We start from the raw sequence: 23560 nt of genomic DNA on the forward strand, positions 1-23560 counted from the left end.
AGTTCCTGTGTGCCCATCCTGGACTCCAGACACTATCTGGGAGCAGAAGTTGCCATATCATAGGAAAGCAGAGTGATGTAACTTCACAGGGATGTGGATACATACAAGCCAGATAAGAGGATTCCCATGTCCTCAGTTGACTCCTGTGACTATGTCAATTCAGCCTAGATGACAAGGGGCGGAAGATCCAGGATTGAACTTGATCACAGATTGGGTTAAATGAGACTTCCTTCGACAGAAAATAAACACAAACATACAAAAAAAAAAAAAAAAAAAAAAAAAAAAAAAAAAGAAGAAAAGAAACCCTTAAATGAATGAGATTTCACTTTTTGATACAGGCAAGTTTTGATGAGCCATTTTTTTCCTGCTACAGTTAAAACAAAGTAGCATCGAGCATAAAAAGTCCAACATGAAACCTGATCAACAAATGTTGCCAGACAAATTTAGTGTATCATCAAGTTCTATTCCACTTCTAAGCTCTGGGGTCACGATCAAGGGATAGAAATTCTCTAAATCTCAGCTTCCTACTCTTGAGAATGATCATGATAGTATGTATCTCATAGGACTGTTGTAAGGATTAAGTAAAACCCAGCATTGGAACCAAGTAGCACAGTACCTGGCAGGAAAGTCAGTATGTGCCTGGGACACAGGTGAACGTCACCGTCACATTCACGCCAGGTGCATGCTAAGCAAGTAAATTCTGGGCCCCCTACCCATACCCACAAAGAAAACATCTCTAGGATGGAGGGCCAAGTGTCTATATATTAACAACCTCAGTGACCCTAACGTGCACTAACATTTGAAAACTTGGGGTAATAAACTCAATTATAATTAGCTTCAAACAAATTTGTCAGTGATTTTAGGATATAGTCATTTCAGAATGACTAAATACAACATCCTTGTATTATCTTCTTAATACCTGTTCACATCATAATGATAGCCCCTTTTTACTTCATATGGGTTATGTGTGGCTTTTGTTTTCTTAATCAGCATCATTAGCGATTTACTGCTTTGTTAGGCTTCTCTTCATTATGTTTTAAATTGTATTAATTTCTGCTCTCATTCAATATGAGTTGCTTCACAGTTTGGGGTTTAATTGCAGGTTCTTTTTCAAATCTCTTGAAATGGATGTTTGATCATCACTTTTCAGCTTTTCATTTTTCTTATATATTTTGTAAAGCTCTACATTTTTCTTTGAGCACAATTTAAAATTCCAATAGCAACAGTATCTTTCCCAGTGCCCAGGTTATAACAGATGTTAAAATTGGAGGGGAAAGTGTTGTGGGAAATGTTTTTAATTTCCATCTGCCGTAAGGAAAAGTTTTTTAAATATTATCTCTGATTATAGCCTTCATAAATAAAATCTAATATATAATTTAAATCTTTGAACTTCACTGGATAAAAATATTTAAAAAATAATAAAGGAAATGGTTAGGAACCATACAAAATAAAACAAAGCAATATAAGTAAAGCATTAGTAATTTGACAATAAATTGATAATAAATTTTAACAAGTTATCTTTTATTAGACTATAGCCTTTCTCATGTTGTGTTAAAATAATCTAATTTTTAAAAATAACCTAATTTTATACGACTTACTAGAGGTTTAAATTACCCAAACTGACTCACGAAAAAATAGATCTAAAGAGCCCTGTATCCATTAAAGAAATTAAAATTATTGGGGCGCCTGGGTCGTTCAGTCAGTAAGTGTCCAACTCTCGATTTCAGTTTGATTCATGATCTCAGGGTTGTGAGATCGAGCACTGTGTCGGGCTTCATGTTGGGTGTGCAGCTGCTTAAGATTCTCTCTCTCCCTCTCTCTCTGCCCCGCCTCCCCTCTTCCTTTCTGAAAAAAAAGAAAAGAAAAGAAAGAAATTAAAATTATTATTATTCAACTTTCCATACACAGAACCTACTCCCACATAATTGCAATGTTGAATTCTATCAAGAGTTAAGGAAGAAACAATACTAATCGTATGCAAACTCTTTCAGAGGAGGAATTATTCCACAGTTCATCTTACGAGGCCACTGTAACCCAGATGCTAAAAACAGGCAAAGCCAATATAAGACAAAAAAATTACAGAAAAATATCTTTCATGCATGTAAGCACAAAATCGTCTTAAAAATTAGAAAAGGAACACTAAAGTATTACACGGAAAGATAGTGCACCGTGATCAATATTGGTATGTGCTATAAATGCAAACATTTCCCAAAATTAATCAATATCTTCCACTATATTAATAGATAGAGGGAGAAATCATGATTATTACAGTTGATCCATAAAAAGCATTTGATAAAAGACAATATTCGTTTATAAAAACAACTCTTAAAAATTTAGGAATAGGAGGACACTTTCTCAAACTGATGAAGGACATCAATGAAAATCATTCAGAAAATATAATTTTGAAGGTTAAGATATTGAATGCTTTCCTCATAAGATTGAGAATAAGACAAAGATATCCTTTCTCACCAATTCTGTTCAGTATTCTGCTTATTCTACTTAAGGTCCTGATTTGTGTAATATGACGAGAAAATAAAGTAAAATCATAAAAATTGGTAAAGAATAAGAAGGTAAGATAATGTACCTAGAAACTCCTAAGGAATCTGTGAGAGAACAACTGTAACTAAGTGAATACAGTGATGTTTCAGGATAAAAATTTAATATGCAAAAATTTGTATGTATGGGGGTGTGTGTATAAACATTGTATAGATTATATATATGTACACACACACACACCCACATACCCATATATATTATGAATGAGCAATTACAAAATGAAGTACAAAATACCACAGTACCATCAAAAACCATCACATACTCAGGGATAAAACTGGCAAAGTATATAAACAGACACCTACACTTAAAATTAAATGTTGAGAAAGATTAAAGATATGTAAATAAATGGAATGATAAACTGTGTTTATGATTGCAATAGTCAATTTTGCTAAGATGTCATTTCTCCTTAAATTAACCCGTAGATTTGACACATCCCAAAAAAAATCCAGGAAGTCAGACTTTTTTTTCTAGAACTTAATGAGACGATTTCAGAGTGCATTTGGAATGAAAAGGCCTAAGACTAGCCAAACTATCTTGAAAAGACAGAACCAAATTGGATTGGGTACCCTTTCTAATTTCAGGATTTATTATAACTGACAGCAATCAAGACAGACAATAGACAATAGTCTATGGAACAAAACAGAAAGAATATGATCCATGCATATGTGGATTAGTAATTTTTTGACAAGGACACCAAAGTCCTCTTTCACAGGCTTATTGGTAATTTCAATGAGAAAAGGAAAATGTCTTTAATAAATAGTTTCATAGTGACTGGATATCTATAGGGGAACCAATGACCCTCAGCCCCTACCTCACACTCCTCACATACCAATTTAAGATGGATATGACTTTGAAATAGGCCAGCATTTCTTTTATAAAGTACTGTAAGCAAACTATAGAAAGAAATAATTTGGACTTCCTCAGAATTTAAAACTTTGCTCATCCAAAAAGCACTATCAAAAAATTAAAAAGGAAATAAAAAATAAAAATGGAAAGCCACGAAATGGGAAAAAATTCGTGATGTGGTGAAGCTCGATGTTCCTAGCTCACAAGAACCTACTAGAACAGGCAAAAATAAGAGACAATGTTTTAAGTGAGATCATTGGTTGCTTCTGGGGCATGGGCAGCTGGAGAATGGCATAAGGGAACTTTCTGGGGAGCAGAAAAGTTGTGTATCTTAATGTGCCTTTGTCAAAACTAAAAGAACGTTATAAGTAACATGTGAACATTTCATTATGTTTCAGTATAGTTCAGTATACCGGTTAATGTAAAAAATAAAAGGTTAAAACTGCTATGAAAGTGTAGGAGAATATTAAGTTTCTCTCAAGAACATAGGACTTATTAGAAAAATTAAAGAAAACTATTTTCCACTTTTTGGACTTACATAAATACTATAAACAAAATTAATAAAAATCTGAGATGAAGCCTTTGTCATAAAAACAGTAGGAACAATTTCTAATATATAGAATTCTCACAGTCAACGAAGGACAGTAAACTTAATTTAAAAAAATTCTGGCAAAGGACATTTATATAAATGAATATATAAAGTAGATATTTTAATTGGGATATATATTGGTAAGGATCTTTGGAAATCAATTTGGCATTGTCTGATTCTTAAAAGAGTTTATGGCATTTAATCTAATGATTCAGATTTTGGTGCTCAGCGTAAGTTAATAATTAAGGATATTAAAGTGATCCAAAACTTACATACAAGACTAAAGTAAACCCTATGACTCAATATGAAATGACTGAATTATTCAGCAAATTGAGCTAAAAGTTGATTATTTTACTGAAGCCTAATTGGATTAACTTTCATATTCATCAAGTAGATAATTATTAAATAAAATATGGCATAGCTATACAGTGGAATATTATGGATTCATTAAAAATTATACCCCCAAGGAATATTTAACAGCATCTAAAAATTCTTATACAATAGTAAGTACAATATAGATGGTTCAATACTTTGTATTTAGTATAATCACCACTGTATGTGAATATATTTGCATATTAAGATAACTGCTTAACAGAGGTGATCTCCGTGAGGTATAATAGCAGTTGACTTTATTTTATTTTTTTAAATGATTTCCTGTATTTACTAGACTGAACATGATTTACTTGGCAATGCAGATAAAATTTAGTCAACAGTCATTTTTTTGTTAAAAGAAAGAAAAAGGGAAAATTAATTAATTAATTGCTGGGGCATTAAAAAATATGGCTTTTTAATTTTTTTTTTAATTTTTAAGTCCTGCCAATTGATCGAAGAAATACAGGGGTTCCAATTCATAGAGGCCAATGAACAGATGGCACTGAATTTATTGCTATCACCACATTATAATAAAATAAATTTTGACAAATTGCAGTACCATAGTAGAAATGAAATCACAATTCCTGAAGACTTCCACATATTTTGATGAGTATAAATCATGCTTTGTCTCATTCCTGGTATAACTGCATTATACAGATATCAGGATGTATCTGAATGTGCAAATGCCTGCTTCCTCAGCGTGGCTCCATTTCTAAAGCTGCTGAAATTGAAGGATGACCACTGCAATATCCTAATATTAGGGAAATTTAGAGATAAGAATATAAAGTCCAGAATGATCTTGAAACATCTCATTATTTTCTGAGTAGTATCTGATTCTGTTTAATTCCTTGCACTTCATATAACTGTTAAAAACAAGGCAGAATGTATCAGACAATGGGGTGAACCTAGAATCCAAACAGATGAAAACTCAGTGATAATTCCATATTCTAGGAGTGTATGGTCAGTTTCTCAAATACCAGATTCTTGTGGATTTATTCATTAAGGCTTAATTTTAGACCAGTGGCTCTGGTCCTGGGACTAAATAATATTTAGTGAACTGTTTATTAATTTAGTATTAATATTAAAATTTCATGTTTTGAATTGATATGTAATCATTGTTAAATACAGATCAGAGAATGGGACTTTCTTGCTCGCTCAAAAATGTACTGCAGCCCCAGAGCAGTGGGTGATGGGTAAAAAGCACCATGAAATTCTAAAGATCAGGCTGGACGATTAATTGAAGAGGAGTGTTTGAAGGTCTTTCATAGGAGAAGGGCAGCAAGGAGGGATACATCCCCTCCCAAGCATGATGAAAGAGGAGAGGCAAGAGAATTACCCATAGAATTTGGATTGTTTGCCAGATTGGGCGATTGACCCCTCAACCTGCCCAGGCTGATGGAGCCTTGGAATCATGGAGTCCTGCCCAGGCTGGTGCCACAGCAGTGTGCAAGAGAATTTGGGGGACAGCTTGAGTTTAGAGATGCAGTGTTTTCTCTTGACACTGTGATCAATCTGAGGGCAGGATGCAAGATACAGGCTACAGCTGCTCATGATAGCCAAATAAGAAGATAAAGGTCACCACCTAGACAAGATATATTTCCACATTTGAGGAGACAACAAAGTTTGGATCTTTTAATGAACCAGCTGCAGTAACAAATTTAATTTAAACAACTGTTTTCCATAAATAGTGACTTTCCTGATCACATGCTACTTAGGGGAAAAAAGCAATTGAATTTTCTTGCCATAAGAAAATCTCAAATATTTAAAGTTATTGTGTAAAAAAAAAATAAGTAAATAAATGAAGTTCTTTTGAACAGCGAGTTGCATATACAGTGAGTTTTACTTTATGGATCACTGGTTGATAGAAACAACGAAGTGAAATCCAAAATTATAAATAAATTAACCAGTTATTGATAGCTATTACTAATCATTACAAAACCATTTTTATATATGCAATTATTTTATGTGTATCTTATATATAATTATTAATTTTCTTTAAGTTATTTAAATTAATAATACCTACACATTTTCATTAATGGACTTCAACAAATATTTAAGCCTGCACTCTCTGGAAGAGCCTGGAATTGAAATTCAGAACATGGGGTATATCACCAGTGAGCTAAAGAAAGCTTTTTTTTTTTCATGGGGTTTCTCCTTTTGAGCTACTCTTGGGTTTTAAAAGGAAGAGAAAGAAAAGAGAAAAAACTCACACCCACCTACCTGAAGTTACTATAAAATTTAAACCTACTATAAAATTCATAACCTCTCCCTGTGGAACACCTGATGGGTTTTAATATCTATGGACCTCTTGGTTTTCAAATAATTAGGCATTATACTTAGTTCCATATCCCATCCTTTTTTTGACCCAACCTTCAAGTCCATAACTTCTGAAGTAGCTGGAGAAGTGGAGTGGTAGAGGGAGCATGAATGTTCAGCAATTAGCTGACAGTTAAAACTTACCAGAACCCTTCTTTGAAAAAAAGGGAAATTAATTGACATCCAGTCTACATTTCCCAAATTTATTCTAAGTAACTGAGATACAAAAGATGCATTTTATGTTCACGTAGTCACAGTGCATGGAATGTTCACTATATGCTAGATGCACAAAATTATTTAATACATACATTCCAAAAGCCTGTATTTTAAAAAGGACTCTAATTATAAGGGAGCATATGTATTTGTTTTTAGTATGGCTCTTTCTTAAAACCAGTTTTTTCCATCTGCACTGTTACAAGGTGGAAATTATTAAGAAACTGGTCAAAGAGCTCATCATGCTTTTGTGTTCTGTTTATTTCTATTCATGAGATGATGTTTCATGTCATGTTAGAAACTATATCTCAGATCCTATGCTTCCTGCCACCCCTACATACTCCACTTGTCTCACCTGTCAGGCTCAAGCTCAGAGCTATATTTGGATTGTTCCTGCCCTAAACCAGATCTATTTAAAACCACACTGGCTGAGAAAGAAAGGTTTCGGTCCTTCTCAGGGCTGATGACCCATTCAGTCTCCACAGGTCACCTGGGGTCTCACTGCCTTTTCCAAGACCATTTCTTCGGGGTGTAGCTACCCTTTCTTGCCAGACCTTGTCTAATTCAATTTGCAGACCTTGTTTTGTAGTCCCCTTGAGACTGTTCTTGTGGTTGCCACCTTAACTCTGGTCCCAGGCCTTCTGCATGGGACCTCCTCATGCAACCCTAGAGTAGAAATGCCCTTTGGACCTCCTCATGCAACCCTAGAGTAGAAATGCCCTTGAAAATACAACTGCAGTTTCAATAATAGTTGGACATGACATCTTTGTTGGACATGACAATTAGTTTTGTAAATATCTCACCTTGCTATTGTTTTTAGCCACTTAAAATAAAATGATGCCTTTTCATACATCAGCCATTATACAAACCTAAATTTTATCAGAATACAATTTCATGGGTAATGTGTTTGGGATTTTTTTTTCACTCTAGAATTCTATAGTTCATATATGTGAATACATCTTAATCTAATATTTTTACATAACCTTTTCAAAAGTTTATTTCTTCACACATTCAGCAGTCTTCACAATACCTAATGTTAGTAGAATTTTTATTCATGTTTCAGGATATTATTATCATTAATTTTTTTAAGATTTTATTTGTTTAAGAGAGGGAGAGAGCACAAGCAAAAGGAAGGGAAGGGGCAGAGGGAGAGGGACAAGCAGACTTTCAGCTGAGTGTGGAACCCCACATGGAACTCGACATGGGGCTCGATTCCAGGACCCCAAGATCATGACCTAAGCCAAAGTCAAATGCCTAACCAACTGAGCCACCCAGGTGCCCCTTATTATCATTATCTAAAACAGCTAATTTCTGTACTTGCTTCAGCAGCGTATATATTAAACAGCTAGGGTTTTTTTCTAATTCTTTTGGGTACTTGGAAGTGTGTTGTTTGGTGCTCCTTGACAGCGTTCTTATTGCTATTGTTGATTACTTTAAAAAAATAATTCAAATATACATACATACGTTAATGAATTGAAAACTGTCTTTCATATACCTCCTTTCTATGCCTCTCACTTCTTCTTTTTTTTTTTTTTTAATTTTATCTATTTACTTGAGAGAGGGAGAGAGAGAAGCGGACTCCTTAATGAGCAGAGAGCCTGATGTGGGGCTCCATCCTAGGACCCTGAGAACATGACCTGGGCCAAAGGCAGATGCTTAACCGACTGAGCCACCCAGGTGCCCCATGCCTGTCACTTCTCGTGTTCTAATTCGCATAAGAACTCTTTCCTGCCAAATCAGTCATGAGTCAGTTGAGATGGGATTACTTTATTTGAGCGAAGATTAAAGGACAATTTTGAATTAAATGTGCTGGTTTGTTCTATTAGAACATTGCTTCATTTTCAAAAGCATCCCTCATAGTTCCTCCAGTGCCACTAATTCCTTGACAGTACTCTAAAATGAGCCTTGCAAATCAGCAGGTCTCAAAGTGTGTTCCCCAGAGCAGCAGCATCAACAGCCTCTGGGAACAAGTAGAAATATACATTGTCCTGCCCCAGACCAGACCTACTGGATCAGAAAAAGTAAGGATGGAGGACTCCCTAGCAATCTGTGTTTAAATAAGCCTTCCAGGTAACTTTGATGCACACTAACGCTCTCAGCAGTTAAAACCAAAGGTAGGCTTTTAAATAAGAAAGTGACATGATTAGAGGGTGGTTAAAACACCTGCCTCATACAAGTATTTCACAAAGTTAAACATTTTAAAAAGTCATTTCGGGGGAGCCAATTTTAACTATTACATATCGAAATGGTCTTTCCAGTGGAAACCATAACAAATTTTAATGAAGCAACATAATTTTACATTATTACAGGCATAAAATAATTTACTCACAGTAAATGCAGAAACATTTTTCCGATGACAGTGGAATCAAAGAAGAATAATTTACTAGATCTTGAGCTGTCTTCATCCTCTGCTGGATTAAAATTAGTCTACTTTTTAATTGAATCTCAAATCCTTGGAAATTAGCCATTAGGATAAGATGGCTTTTGAAAACTTAAAAATGGGAAATAAAATTCCATAGAATAATTCCTTTTGTAGGATGAAAGAAATAGTATCAAAAGGAAGGTTGGAGCATTCCAAACCATAACAAGAAGAGGTTAATGTGAGTTGCTAGGTAAGACTAGGAAAGTAGAAGGTAGCAAGAAGATAAATTTCACCTGCTTTACAGAGCCTACAGCAGGCCCTTGGAAGGACTCCCTCGGGGCAGGTTATCCAATCTCTTTGTATTTGTTTGTAAATGCACCTCACTGATTTTGACATTGAGAGCCCTACCTCTTGTGAATCTTATTAAATCCAATTCATTATTTTACTGTTTTTTAGTTCCATGTTTCCCCAATGTCTGTTGTGATGATTGTACTCTTTCTCTGTTTATTTTTTCTAGGTTTTATCTGCTAACATTAGAGCACATAGATAGTTCAGGGAAAATGCAATGGTTCTTTTGGGGCCTCTGTAATACCCCATAGGTTATAGGTAATTTACCATGTTATCATCCATGTGGAGGATAGGGTCCTTGATGTCAGGGTTATTTTTTTTGCATGTTTTTTTTTTCAATATCAAACTATGGGTGTGAATTTCAAGGGTCAGTGCAGCCTTCACCAACACTAAGATCAGCTAATGATGTTTATTTCAATATCTTAGAAGAAGTATTATTTCTTGACATTTTGGCAATGATTCTTTGCTTGCTATCTTCAGACTCTGATGGAGAGGAAGGAATTTAGAGGAATGTTTTACATTCCACTTTCATAACAAATGTTTTACCTCTGCACAACAGATGCCACTGACATGATTACTTCCAAATGTAAAAACTGAACTTCATCAAAAGGGTCTTGACCAAAGAAAAGATTTCTATTCAGGCGTTATCTATAGGCATGAGTCACTCTGTTGGGTCCAACTTTCATTTATACTCTTACATGAGATCAGGCCCCTTTGATTGGCTACTTGTAATCCTATTGGAGTGGGAATTGTGGTGGCAATGTGAGTGATATCTTTAATGGGAAATATTGAGATTTTACTCCATTGCACACAAGAATTTTAAGATTTATTGTGTGTGTGTGTATATATATACATATATATACTTTTTATTGCAGATAATTAATGGGGCAGTGATCCTTCTTCATTTTTTCAGCTATATAACTTGTTCTCCTTTCTGTAGAAAATGGATGTGAAATCCATATACATATTAGTTTTATGGGTCAATGATCTAAGTAAAAAATTGAATCATTAGATTATTTGGACAAAAATATCTAGACACTTGAATATAAATATTGTCCATATGGTTACTAAATTTCAAGCTATTATGCTTAAATTCAACTTAACCCATTGAGAATCTGAATTTTTTTTTTTTTTTTTTTTTTTTTTTTTTGCATCAGCAAAGCAATACTCCACAAAGTACCTGCCACAGAAAAATCTTTCTGTTATACGGACAATTCCAGCTTAGTACCAGCAAACATTCAGTGTTTAAGATCATGGCATTATGATGGATGATGGCACATTCCTAAACATATCAATCCTTTTCCAACTGCAGCTGCACCATTATGCCTCTCAAAATCATTAATTCAACAGCACTGCCTTTCAAGCATGATTTACAATTAAACTCAAACTCACAAAGATGTATCTACCAATAACTCTTAAACTTTTTGTTATTGTGACTTTTTTTATAATTCCTCAATTCTTGTGGTGCATATTCATCATGGGATATATTTATCTCATTCATATAATTAACCAATATTTATTAATTACTTACTATAAACCAAGAATACAGTGCTAGGAATTAGGAATATTTTATAGGATACTTTACAAGTCATACCAAGTTCTTTGCTTCCTGGAAATTATGAACTAACCTTATTTTTTATGAAGTGCATCTAATGCATTTAAATGGGGATCAAGGGCTGAGAATTTTGCAGTAGCCTTTGAGATACACAAAAAATTATAAAGCAAGATTTGGAATCATTGTCTAATAATCAGACTTTGAACTCTAGAATGCCCAAGAATGAAAGTGACTGTGTTTTTATTTTGCTTACCAAAACAGTATCTGAAGTCCTGCTGAAAGCCATAATGAGTATCTGCAATTATGTGCTGAATTTGACTGTGAACACAATGTATTATGAGAGTCAGTCTAAGTGTGCATTAAATACTTCATAACACAAAAGTAAAATGGAGTAAATTCCTGCTTAAATTAAATAAGACATTCCTTGCAGGAGTTAGGTATATGATATGCATTTAAGGTTGTGTGAAGAAGCAGACAGTAAGCATTATTTGGGCAGAGACCTCACTTAGCTTTTACCCTTACATTTCCATGGTACAATTTAACCATTTCATCCTCTTCATGGAGAATATATGCAACACAGAGTGTAGAATGAGTGAGTGAACAAACTAATGAGTAAGAATATTTTAATTAGCTCATTTTCTCATACATCCAATGGGAAAGGGTAGTGTTTTGTACTGTGTATGGATGTTCCCAAGGGACATAGTAATGCTTTCTAAAGGTTGTAGGGTAGGTATATAAATAATACAGTGCTACCATCAAGAGTCAGACCTCTTTTCACTTAATTTGCTCCATTCTTTGTTTCTTTGCAGAGAGATTCAATGTCTATCTTATGCCTACACCAAATCTGGATATTTATGGTGAATGCACAATGCAGATCACTCATGAGAATATCTATCTCTGGGATATCCACAACGCCAAGGTCAAACTGGTGATGTGGCCTCTCAGCTCCCTGAGGAGATATGGACGGGACTCAACGTGGTTTACCTTTGAGTCAGGAAGGTAAGCTCTAAGTGCCACAACCAACATCAGGAGGTGGGTGACAAATAGACACCTGAAGGACAGGTTCTGTCCACTAGTGCCCAGGATCACTGCTGTTTTTGGAAAGGGTAAAAATCACCAAATATATAATTTCTTCAGATTTTTGCTGATAATCTATGACAGGTTAATTACCCCATTTAAGACAGTTCAGTCTTTTACACTGACCGCAAACTAATTTCATAATTATTTTAATCATGTAATATATTTATGATATTATTATAATACTGTATTTTTGGTGTATCCTATAATACTTTCAGTGCAGTAGGATTCCCATGGAATTCAACATGTCCCTTTATAAGCAAAAAAATTTGAAAGGACTTTTATATTAAATTGTTTATATATTACTTTTTAGGTTTCAGGTACGTTAATTCAAAATTCATTTATCCAGATATTTATGTTAATAACATTAATTAAGTGTAAATGTTAATTCAGAGTGAGTGAAGAAATGTTGGCAAATTTTAAGTAGAATATGTCAAATCAAATACATTGGTTTCTTGGTCATAGCATATGGTTGGAATCCATAAATGTCTTAAACGAATGCTTGTTCCATAATCATTATTTACAGACATGAGTTTAGACATGAGCTTCAACAAGCTAAATGAATGTCTTTGTGCAGTGACCCTTTGTGATGTTGTTGTCACTCATCCAAGACAAAACCTACTTAGAATTGGGGATTCTGTATAAGAGATGTTTAATGTAGTAGTCTTCACACTGGGAACATGATTTATACATTCTGAAAATGTATTATAAGACAATTATAGTGAAGTTTTGTACTTGATACAGCAATTTTAATTTCATAACTTTGTTCTTACAAATCTATTAAATACTTATTCAAGGTCAGGTTCTAATAATATACATCTAGGTTAGGCCAAGGCTATATGTCTTTTAAAAGGTTAAGGAGAGGGAAAAAACCTGAGCTGAGCTGAAGTAATTTTACTAGTCTGGACCCTTTTGTCTAGGTAATATTAAGCCCTCTCGCACACTGATTTCTCTAAGAGCCTCCAATTCTGTGTTTACTTAGTGGCTATGAGCTCACTCAAGTGTCTATTTTCAGTCTCCCCAGATCCTGACAGTAATAATAGTAATCAAATTCTAGATATCTATTAGGAAATAAAAATTCTCTTAAGAAAATGAATATTTTTAGGCATATACACTATTTTAAAAATTATATGGTTATGAAAAAGGATTTACAACTTATTCACTGGCCTAAGGTTTATGATACTTTTTTTTTTTACTAGCCATAAAAGTTAGTGTATGTTTGGAAAAAGTGATGGCTTATTTTCATTATGTAATAACATTGCCTCCAGAATTCCCTCCTTTGGATTTTTCTCCTAGGTATTCCTATTTGTGTATAATTTTTTAATGTTCATTATTGTCATAGAGTTGACATACAATGCTATATTAGTTTCAGGGTTGCAACATAACATTTTGACAATTCTGTCCATGACTCAGTGCTCACCATGATAAATGTGTCACTATTTGTGATCATACAATGTTATTACAGTATTATTGACTATATTCCCTGTGCTGTACTTTTCACCTCCATGACTCACTTATTTTATTTTACACCTGGAAGTATGTACCTGTTAGTCCCCTTCACCTATTTCTCCCATTCCCCTACCCCCTTCCTTTCTGGCAGCCACCAATTTGCTCTCTGTATTTATGCATCTGCTTCGGTTTTTTGTTTGTTCATTTGTTTTGTTTTTTTAGATTCCACATATATGGGAAATCGTATGGTATTTGTCTTTCTCTATCTGACTTATTTCACTTAGCATAATACCCTCTAGGTCCATCCATGTTGTCGCAAATGGCAAGATTTCATTCTTTTTTGTGGCTGAGTCATATTCCAGTGGGGGGTGTGTGTGTGTGTGTGTGTGTGTGTGTGTGTGTGTGTGTATACACACCACATCATCTTTTTCCACTCATCTACGAATGGACCTTTGGGTTGCTTCCACATCTTGGTTATTATAAGTAATGATGTATTAAATGTAGGGGTGCATGTATCTTTTTGAATTAGTGTTTTCATTTTCTTTGGGTAAATACCCAGCAGTGGCATTACTGGATCATATGATATTGCCATTTTTAATTTCTGAGGAACCTCCATATTGTTACCTGTCTATTCCCTCATTTCAGAAGGCATCTGCTCAGGATTTTAAATAGCAAGTAAGGTTTTTTCTTTTTTTTTTTTTCTGGTGGTTATGTAGAATTTTCATTCCATTTGTACCTGTCCAACAGTTTTTGCCAATTTCTTGTTCCTCCGAAGTCTATAAGGGGAGCGTACTGGCTCTCCACAGGTGATTAAATTGATATCTTGACCAAAACATCAAATTACCCGATATGTAACTTGGCTTATCTGACAGTCAATATTAATTGGTCTTCTATGATTTTGGTAATTTTTAATAATCTTAAGGTACACTAAAAAAAAAAACAAAATATCCCAGAGTAGGTAAGGCCTACAATCCTCAAGGTTTTTCTGTTTTATTTTTATTTTGCTATTTGTTTAGTTTTGTTGGTTTAGGAGATATTTTTTTCTACATTTTTTGTTTGTCAGAATAACTTCTTAAAAAATAAATAATAATATTTAAAAATCATCTTGACACACACACCTACCTGCCCTGGGAATCAGAGAGAACGAGATTTAGGTCATAGCTCTGTCACTTGTTAATAACTTAGCATGGGGCATTTGACCCCTCTGTCTTCCGGTTTTCTTCTTTGTATTAGAGTTATAAACTCTACTTCCTACATAAATTTGGAGAGATTAAGTGAGTTTGTGACTATAAAGCAGCACTGGGCACAGTATTGTCACATAATGGGCATTTAAGAAATCGTGATTATGTACTCTTCCTCAGAAATCATATAATCTGTGAAGGTATATCCTCGGCCAAACACTGGCAGTGTGAGGAGAGATAAGCCAAGCAAAAAGCTTGAGAGAAGCCAGCATTCAAATACTGACATGATCATTAGAAACTTGATGTCTAAGACTAAAAATCAGTGTTACCTGTCAGGAGTCAGGAATTTGAGATGAAAATGGGACTCGTGCAGCAAGACTGGAGTACAAATAAGGGGAAAATACTGAATGGCTGTCTTTATGCTACTGGTGCTTGGAGCATAATTTTATGGGTTACTAGGTGCCTATTTCATTGAAGAGTCAGGAGATATACAGGAACTCTCTAATTTACTATGTGTAATACTTTGGAAAGAGTTACACTCCAATAGTATTGCCTGTGGGAAAATCAGAGTGTAGAGCAATGAAAATCAAACTTCCTTACTCTTAAGTAGATTAAGGGAAAAATCTAAAGGAATCTCAACAAAAAGCTACTAGAACTAAGAAGTAAATTTAGTGAGATTACAGCATATAAAGTCAATATTAAAAAATCAGTTTTATTTTATATACGAACAATGCATAATTGAAAGGGAAAATGTTTTGAATATCTCTTATAATGTCTTAAAAATATGCAATATATATAGGCTGTTTTAACAAAATATGTGTGAGACCTGTACATTGAAAACCACAACATATGGCTGAGAGTAATTAAAGAAGGCCAAAATAAATGGAGATCTACACCATGTTTGTGAATTGAAGGATGCTATATTCATAAGATAACAATCCTCCAAATCAATGTATAGTTCATTGTAGTCTCAATAATAATCCGGAATGACTTTTCTAAATTAAATGACAAGTTGATCCTAAAATGTATTTGGAGTTGCAGAAGACCTAGAGTAAGCCAAAGTAATTGGGAAAAAAATGTATTTGATAGATTTCTACTACCTGATTTTAATACTTGTTGTAAAGCTACAGTAATCAAGATGGTGTGATATTGACATAAGGATAGACCTAACAATCACTGGAAAAGAATGAAAAGTTCAAAATAGGCACCACATATATGGCCAGTTTATTTATTTTTTAATATGCTGCAATAATTCAATGTGAAAAAGAAACAAATGGTGCTAGAACGACTGGATACCCATTAAGGAGAAAAACGAACAGCTCTTACCTCACTGCCATGGACTGAATTGTGCCCACCTCCTCCTCCTGCAATATTCATATGGCGAAGTTCTCATCCAAGTGTGATGGTATTTGGAGATGGGGCCTCGGGGCCTTTGGAAGACAATTCAGTTTAAATGAGATCATGAAGGTGGGCCCATCATGGTAGGATTAATGTCCTTTCAAGAAGAGATACCAGAAAGCTTGTTCTCTCTCTCCTGCCATGTGAGGTCACAGGGAGAAGGTGGCCATCTTCAAGACACAAAAAGAGTCCTCACCAGAAACTGACCATGCCGGCACTTTCATCTTGACTTCCAGCCTCCAGAACTATGAGAAAATAAATTTCTGTTCTTTAAGCCCCCTGTCTACAGTATTTTGTTATGGCAGCTCAAGCTAATACACTTCACCATACCCCTCAAAAAAACTCCAAATGGATATATGGACTTAAATGTAAAAGCTAAAATTACAAAATTTATAGAAGAAAATATAGGAAAATATTTCTAACCTTGAAATAGGCAGATATTTCTTAAATATTAAACCGAAAGCACAATCCAAAAAAAAAAAATTGCTAATTTGGGCTTCCTCAAAATTAACAATATCTGATCTTCAAAAGACATCCTATAGAAAATGAAGGGAAAAAATGAGAAGGCAAACCACAGACAGGGAAAAAAAAATTTCACAAATCCTGTATCTGACAAAGAATTTTTATTTGTAATCTTAAAGAATTCTTACATCCCAAAAGAGGAAAACAAATAATCCATTAATAAAATAGGCAAAAAAATTGGACAGGTTATAAAAGAAGATATGCTGATAAACCGTACCAGCGAGAAAAGATGCCTATTATCATCTTTAGTCATGAGGAAATACAGATTAAAACCACAAAAGACACCAGTATATTCTCTCCCCTGCCAAAAGACAAAATAAAACAAAACCTTGACCCTGTAGAGTGGAGAAGGAACAACTCTTACTCAGTCTCATTGGTAATGTGAGTGGGAAAAAGAACACCCCTTCAAGTGACAGCTTGGCATTTTTTTGTGTGTGCCATATGACAGAGCAATTTTACTTCTAGATATTTACCCACCAACTGACCCAAAGCAACATATAAATACTTGTGTTGGGAGAGTTATTCATAAGGGTCAAAAACTGGAAACAATCTAAAAACGGCCATCAGTACATGAGTGGAAAGACAAATTATAGCGTAGTTATACAAGGGAGTACTACCTACCAATGACTTGCAACATGGATGAATCTCAGAAACTTTATTCTAAACAATACCTATGATTTCATTTCCAGAAAATCCTACAAGAGGCAAAACTTAACTTGTAGTGACAGAAAGCAAATCAGTGGTTGCCTGGGTTTGAGATTGGGGTTGGGAAAGAATGGACTGCAAAGGGGCACTAAGGAAATTTGGGGAGTGATGAAAAATGTCCTGCATTCTGACGTTCATGAAAAAACATGGAACTGTTTACTAAATATTGGTATTATTATATGCAAATTATATTCCAGTGTTTTCAACATGAAAAAAGTTGTTGGGAAAGAAAATAGAACATTAACAGGAATTATGTTATATTCTTTCATGCCGTTTGGATGTTTGGCAATGAGCATTGTTACTTTTATAATAGAACACTTTCTCTGGAAGGAATGGGGCCAAGGAAGGAAAAAGAGCCTCAAGCATTGTCTGGACAAGGAGTCTTGAAGCTGTGAGATACAACTAGGCTTTTATTGCTAGAGAGGTACTACAAGGTCAGAAATCTGTTTTTGTAACCTGGCCAGGTGTTACACTTTCTACATTGTGTATGTAAATCTCCATTGTTCCCCTTAGTATCGAGAATTATTTTTTTAGATACCTATATTGGCTGATTAAAAAGTTAATACAAGCTTTTGAAGGAGATGTTGGAAAGAAAAGCTTAAAATCACTATACTCTCTCCATCTTAAGATAACGGCTTTTAATACTTTGATGTACTTCTTTCCAGTGTGTTTTAAAGTCAATGCAAGTAAAGACATTTATCCTTCATTTTCACTTAATATTATACCAAGAAGTAATCTCTGAGTCCTTTAAAATCAAGATTCAAATGGCTGTATGGCCTCTGAACATACAGCTATGCCATCATTAATTTAACATTAAGAAGTTTCCAAAATAAACTGATATAAATAAAGCCACACTGACCATCTGTGAAAAGTTGTGCAAATCTCTGATTATTTCCTTAGCAAAGCCTTTTTAAAGGCTTCCTGGGTCAAAGGATGTGAATGTTTTCAACGTTCTTCACAATATAGCAAATTGCTTTCAAGGAAAGTAACGTCAATTCATACATCCCCTAATGGTACAAAGAGAGTGCTCTTTGTGACCCTACAACCACAAGCGTTAAAATGATGATTTAGGATGTTTCTATTTTAATCAAGGACTTTGATAGTTCTCTCTCTCTCTTTTTTTTTTTTTCTTTTCTCTTTTTGTTTGTGTCTTTATGATTGGAGGTCTGGCTTTGCGTATACTGTTCATTTGTATTTTTTTCCTTCTCTAAATTTGGATGTCCTTTGCTCTTTAATAATTGGACTACTGACCATTATTCTGTGTATCTATTTTGTAAATTCCAGACTACCTCACTCTTGTTAAAGAGAGTCAAAGGTGGAAGGTTTGCCCATGCTTGATCCAGAGAAATAAAAGTAACACATTGTATTCCCTGCTCAGGACTGGGGGTTAGGGAGAGAGAGGAGGGCATGGATGATGAAGCCAATTTAAAGGACAGATTGGCAAGTGAGACCCAGCCAGTCATCCTAGCAGATGAAGATCTGTATTTCCTGGGTTTTATCTTATTAGCTTTTTGCAGAAAGCATATTACTTGGTAGCAATTTTTAGCCGTTTATTTATACTACTACATGTATTGGAAAGTAATAAATTGGATATGTCAAAATACTCTTTTTCACTGACAGGCTTTTTTCCAAATGCATTGTTAAATTCCACTATACCAACAAAATGTAAAAATAAATAGTAGGGTAGGATCTAAACCGTTCTTTCTGGAGGAACATACCTCACACATCCTCATAATTATAATCATACACCATAAACTTCAGGGAGCACATGGCAGGTATGAGAACAGAAAGAGAACAAGGACCAGGAAGATTTCAGTGGGCATTGTTCCTGGAGACGCATGGTGTTTGGAAGATGAATTCATGGTCTCATGCCAGCTTAGAGCAATCACTCTTTTACCATGATGATTGTAAGTTTGCACTTTAAGAGTAAAAAGCGACCGATTTGCTATGCAGCGTATTTTTTCCTCAAAAAATAAGAAAAGCTCTCCAGACCTGCAGAGGAAGTCATAGGATTACTGATTATGTGCAGTTTTATCCTGTGAAAGACAAAATTATGTTTTTAATTGCTGATGTGGCATCTTCACTTCATTCAACCTCATAAATATTGTAAGCAAACATCAGAATGGGTTCAGATGGCTGCATAACAAAATTCAAGTGAGCCCCAAATCCTTTTTTTTATAGAATTATTGTTCAAAACATAACCTCCCTATTCAGCACAATGCTTAATATCACAAAATTGGCCCTTAAAATATATATCTTACTAATTTTGATAATATCTTTATTTAGAAGCTTAGGAAAAATCTGGTTACAGATTTTAACAACTGGAAATGTAAAACATTGCTTATTACAGTATAGTTCCTTTGTGAAGATGGTTAATGGAAGCAGTTATGTTATGTGTGCTATAATCAAGCATTCTGTGATGTCACAGGTAGACATAATTTATTCCTAAACCTTTTGATTCACAAATGGAGAGAGAAATCCTTCCTTCTCTACTGCATAATGAATTAGTTAAAGGGAAAAGTAGGGCAGAGAGCTCTTAAATAGGACATCAGACTATGTTCATATATATATATATATATATATATATATATATATATATATTGAACTGTATCAAAATTTAAGACTTGGCCTCTGTAAAACATACTTTTAAGGGAATTAAAAGATAGGACAGTTCTAGAGAAAAGATTTGGAAGTCACATATTTGACAAAGAATTTGTATACAGAATATATAAAGAACTTCAAAATTTAATAAGAAAAAAACACAACCTGTAATTTAAAAAACAGGCAAAGCATTTGAGCAGACATTCCTTCAAAGATGTTATATAATTGACCAATAATCACACTAAAAGATGCCAAACCTAATTTGTCATTAGGGAAATACAAATTAAAACCACAATGAGATACAACTCTCGACTTATTATTATGGCTAAAATTAAAAGGAAAAGTCTGACAGTACTGAGTGCTGACAAGAATACGCAGCAAATGGAACTCTCATATATGTATTGATGGAAATGCAAAATAGTATAGCCATTTAGGAAAGCAATTTTGACATATTTTTATATGAAATTAAGTATACACTTCACCTATGACCAAGCAATGATACTCCTAAGTTACTTCTTCATGAAAAATAAAAATATATGTTCATAAAAAAACCTCGCACATGAATAGCCATTTTATTCATCATTGCCAAAAACTGGACAAATCAAATGCCCTTCATCAATTGGATATGCTGTGGTAAATTGAAAAATAGAGTGATACTCAGCAATAATTCAACTGATACAATGATATAGGTGTATCACAAATGCATTATTCTAAAGGAAAGAAGACAGATCCAAAAGACAGCATACTCTGTGAGTACATTTATATGATATTCTGGAAAAAGCGAAACTATAGCGTTAGAAAATAGACCAGCATTGCCAGTTGGTAGGGTGCAGAGAGGGATTGACTGCAAAGCAACAACATAAGGGAAATTTGGGGAATAATGAAACTGTTCTTTATCTTGATTGTGGTGGTGGATATGTAACTCCATACATTTGTCAAAACCCATAAAACTGTATAGCATAAAGAACAAATGTTACTATATGTAAATTTTTTTAGATTTAAGAGTAAATTTTTAAAAAGAAAGAGTTTCTCACATATGGTCAATTGATTTTTGACAAAGGTACCAAGACCATTCAATGGGGAAAGGGCAGTCTTTTCATAAATTGTGCTAGAAAAACTAGATATCTAAATGCAAAAGAAAGAAGTTGGCCTGTTACTTATCATCATATACAAAAATTAACTCAAAATTAATCAAAGACATAAATGTAAATCTAAAACTTGACAACTTTTAGAAGAAAACATGGGGGAAAATCACAGCTTTGGATCTGGCATTGATTTCTTGGATATAAAGACCAAAGGCATAGGCAACAAAAGAAAAAAAAAAATAGACAACTTGGATTTAATGAAAATTTGAAGAATTTGTGTATCAAAAGACAATATAAACATAATAAAAAGACAACTCACAGAATGAGAGAAAAAAAGTACAAATCATATATCCAATAAGGGATTAATATCCAGGATATATGGAGAACTTCTAAAACTCAGCAACTATAAAAAAAACCAATTTTTTAGATGAGCAAAGGACTCACATAGATATTTCTCCAAGAATATATACAAATGACCAACAAGTACACGAAAAAAATACTCAGTATCACTAATCTTAGGGAAATGCAAATGAAAACTGCAATAAGATATCACCTCACACCCAACAGAAGTGCAGTTATCAAAAAAACAAATTGGAGCCCTGCAGTGTTGATGGGAATGTAAAATGGTAGAGCAGCTATGGAGAACAGTATAAGAGGTTCCTCAAAATATTAAAAATACAGTTACCATATGATCCAGCAATTACACTTCTGAGTATACACCCAAAAGAACTGATAGTAGGTCTCAAAGAGATATTAGTATACTCATGTACATAGTGGCATTATTCATATAGCTAAAATCTGGAAGCACCCACTGTCCATTGATGGATAAATGGATTTTAAAAACATGGTATATACATATAATGGAGTATTATTCAGCTTTTAAAAGGAAAAAATCTGACATCTATTCCAACATGGGTGAACCTTGAGTAAATTATGCTACATGGAATAAGCCAGTCATTAAAAGATGTTATATGATTCCGCTTATATGAGGTACTTAGAGTAGCCAAAATCATAGAGACAGAAAATAGAATAGTGGTTGTCAGGAGCTGGGGGAGAAGGAATGGGGAGTTACTGTTTAAGGGATACACAGTTTCAAATTACAAAATGAAAAGAGTGATGGGGAGGGATAGTGGTGATGGTTGTACAATATTATGAATGCTTAACACCACTAACTGTATACCTAAAAATAGTTACAACAGCCAATACAACATTGAAGAAAAAGAACAAAGTTGGAAGACTGACACTACCCAGCTTCAAGACTTACTATAAAAGTAATTAAGACAGTGTGGTCATGATGAAAGAATACATAAATAAATCAATGGATTAGAATAAACAGCCAAGAAATAGACCCACATAAGTAAAGTCAACTGATCTATGACAAAGTAGCAAAGGCAAGACAATGGACAAGGAGCTTACACACTTTTCAAACATTAACTCAGAAATGGATCATAGCCTAAATGTAAAATGCAAAACTATAAAACTCCTAGAAGATAGCGTAAGGAGAATACCTCAGTGAACTTGGGTATGGCAACAACATTTTAGGTACAACACCAAATGCAGGATCCATGAAAGAAGTAACAATAAGCTGGACCTCATTAAAAATAAAAAAACTTAATGCTTTTCAAGAGACAATGTCAAGAGAATGAGAAAACAAGCCACAGACTAGGAGAAGGCATTTACAAAAGGCACATCTGATAAAGGACTGTTATACAAAGAACTCTTAAGGATCAACAATAAGAAAACAAAACCCAATTGAAAAACAGACCAAATGACCTAAACAGACACTTTGTTCAAGAAGATAAGGAAATAAGCATCTGAAAAGGTGTTCCACATCATATGTCATCAAAAACATGCAAATTAAAACAATAATTAGATATCACTATACACCTATTAAAATGGCCAAAATTTTGAACACTGACAATACCAAATGCTGACAAGGATGTGGAGCAACAGGACATCTCTTTCATCGCTGGTGGGACTGCAAAAATGGTACAACCACTTTAGAGGACAATTTGACAGCATCTTATAAAAGTATACACACTCTTACCATACAATCCAGTAATCACATTCCTTAGTATCTACCCAAAGGAGTTGAACATGTATGTCCATACACAACCATGCACATGATATTGTTAGCAGCTTTATTCATAATTTCCAAAACTTGGAAGCAACCAGGATGTCGTCTTTCAGTAGGTGAATGGATTAAAAAAAATGTGGTCTATGCAGACAATGGCATATTTTTCAGCACTAAAAAGAAATGAATTATCAAGCAATGAAAAGACATGGAGAGATCTTAAATTGCCTATTAGTACGTGAAATTTAATTTGAAAAGACTACTCACTATTTGATTCCAACTATATGACATTGTGGGAAAGCAAAGCAATG

The 23560-nt window shown here is 34.2% G+C and overlaps 1 protein-coding gene across 2 annotated transcripts in view; it reads left to right on the forward strand.

Annotated features, from left to right (window-relative positions):
- DOK6 (docking protein 6) overlaps nt 1-23560 on the forward strand; it is a 368631-nt gene that overhangs the window by 207394 nt on the left and 137677 nt on the right. For both annotated transcript variants that reach the window (XM_002915925.4, XM_034642822.1), the window contains exon 5: nt 11967-12156. In XM_002915925.4, the coding sequence (XP_002915971.1) occupies nt 11967-12156 (190 nt within the window). The remainder of the gene's footprint in view (nt 1-11966; nt 12157-23560) is intronic.

The sequence above is a fragment of the Ailuropoda melanoleuca genome, chromosome 14 (genome assembly GCF_002007445.2).
Source record: "Ailuropoda melanoleuca isolate Jingjing chromosome 14, ASM200744v2, whole genome shotgun sequence".
NCBI lineage: Eukaryota > Metazoa > Chordata > Mammalia > Carnivora > Ursidae > Ailuropoda > Ailuropoda melanoleuca.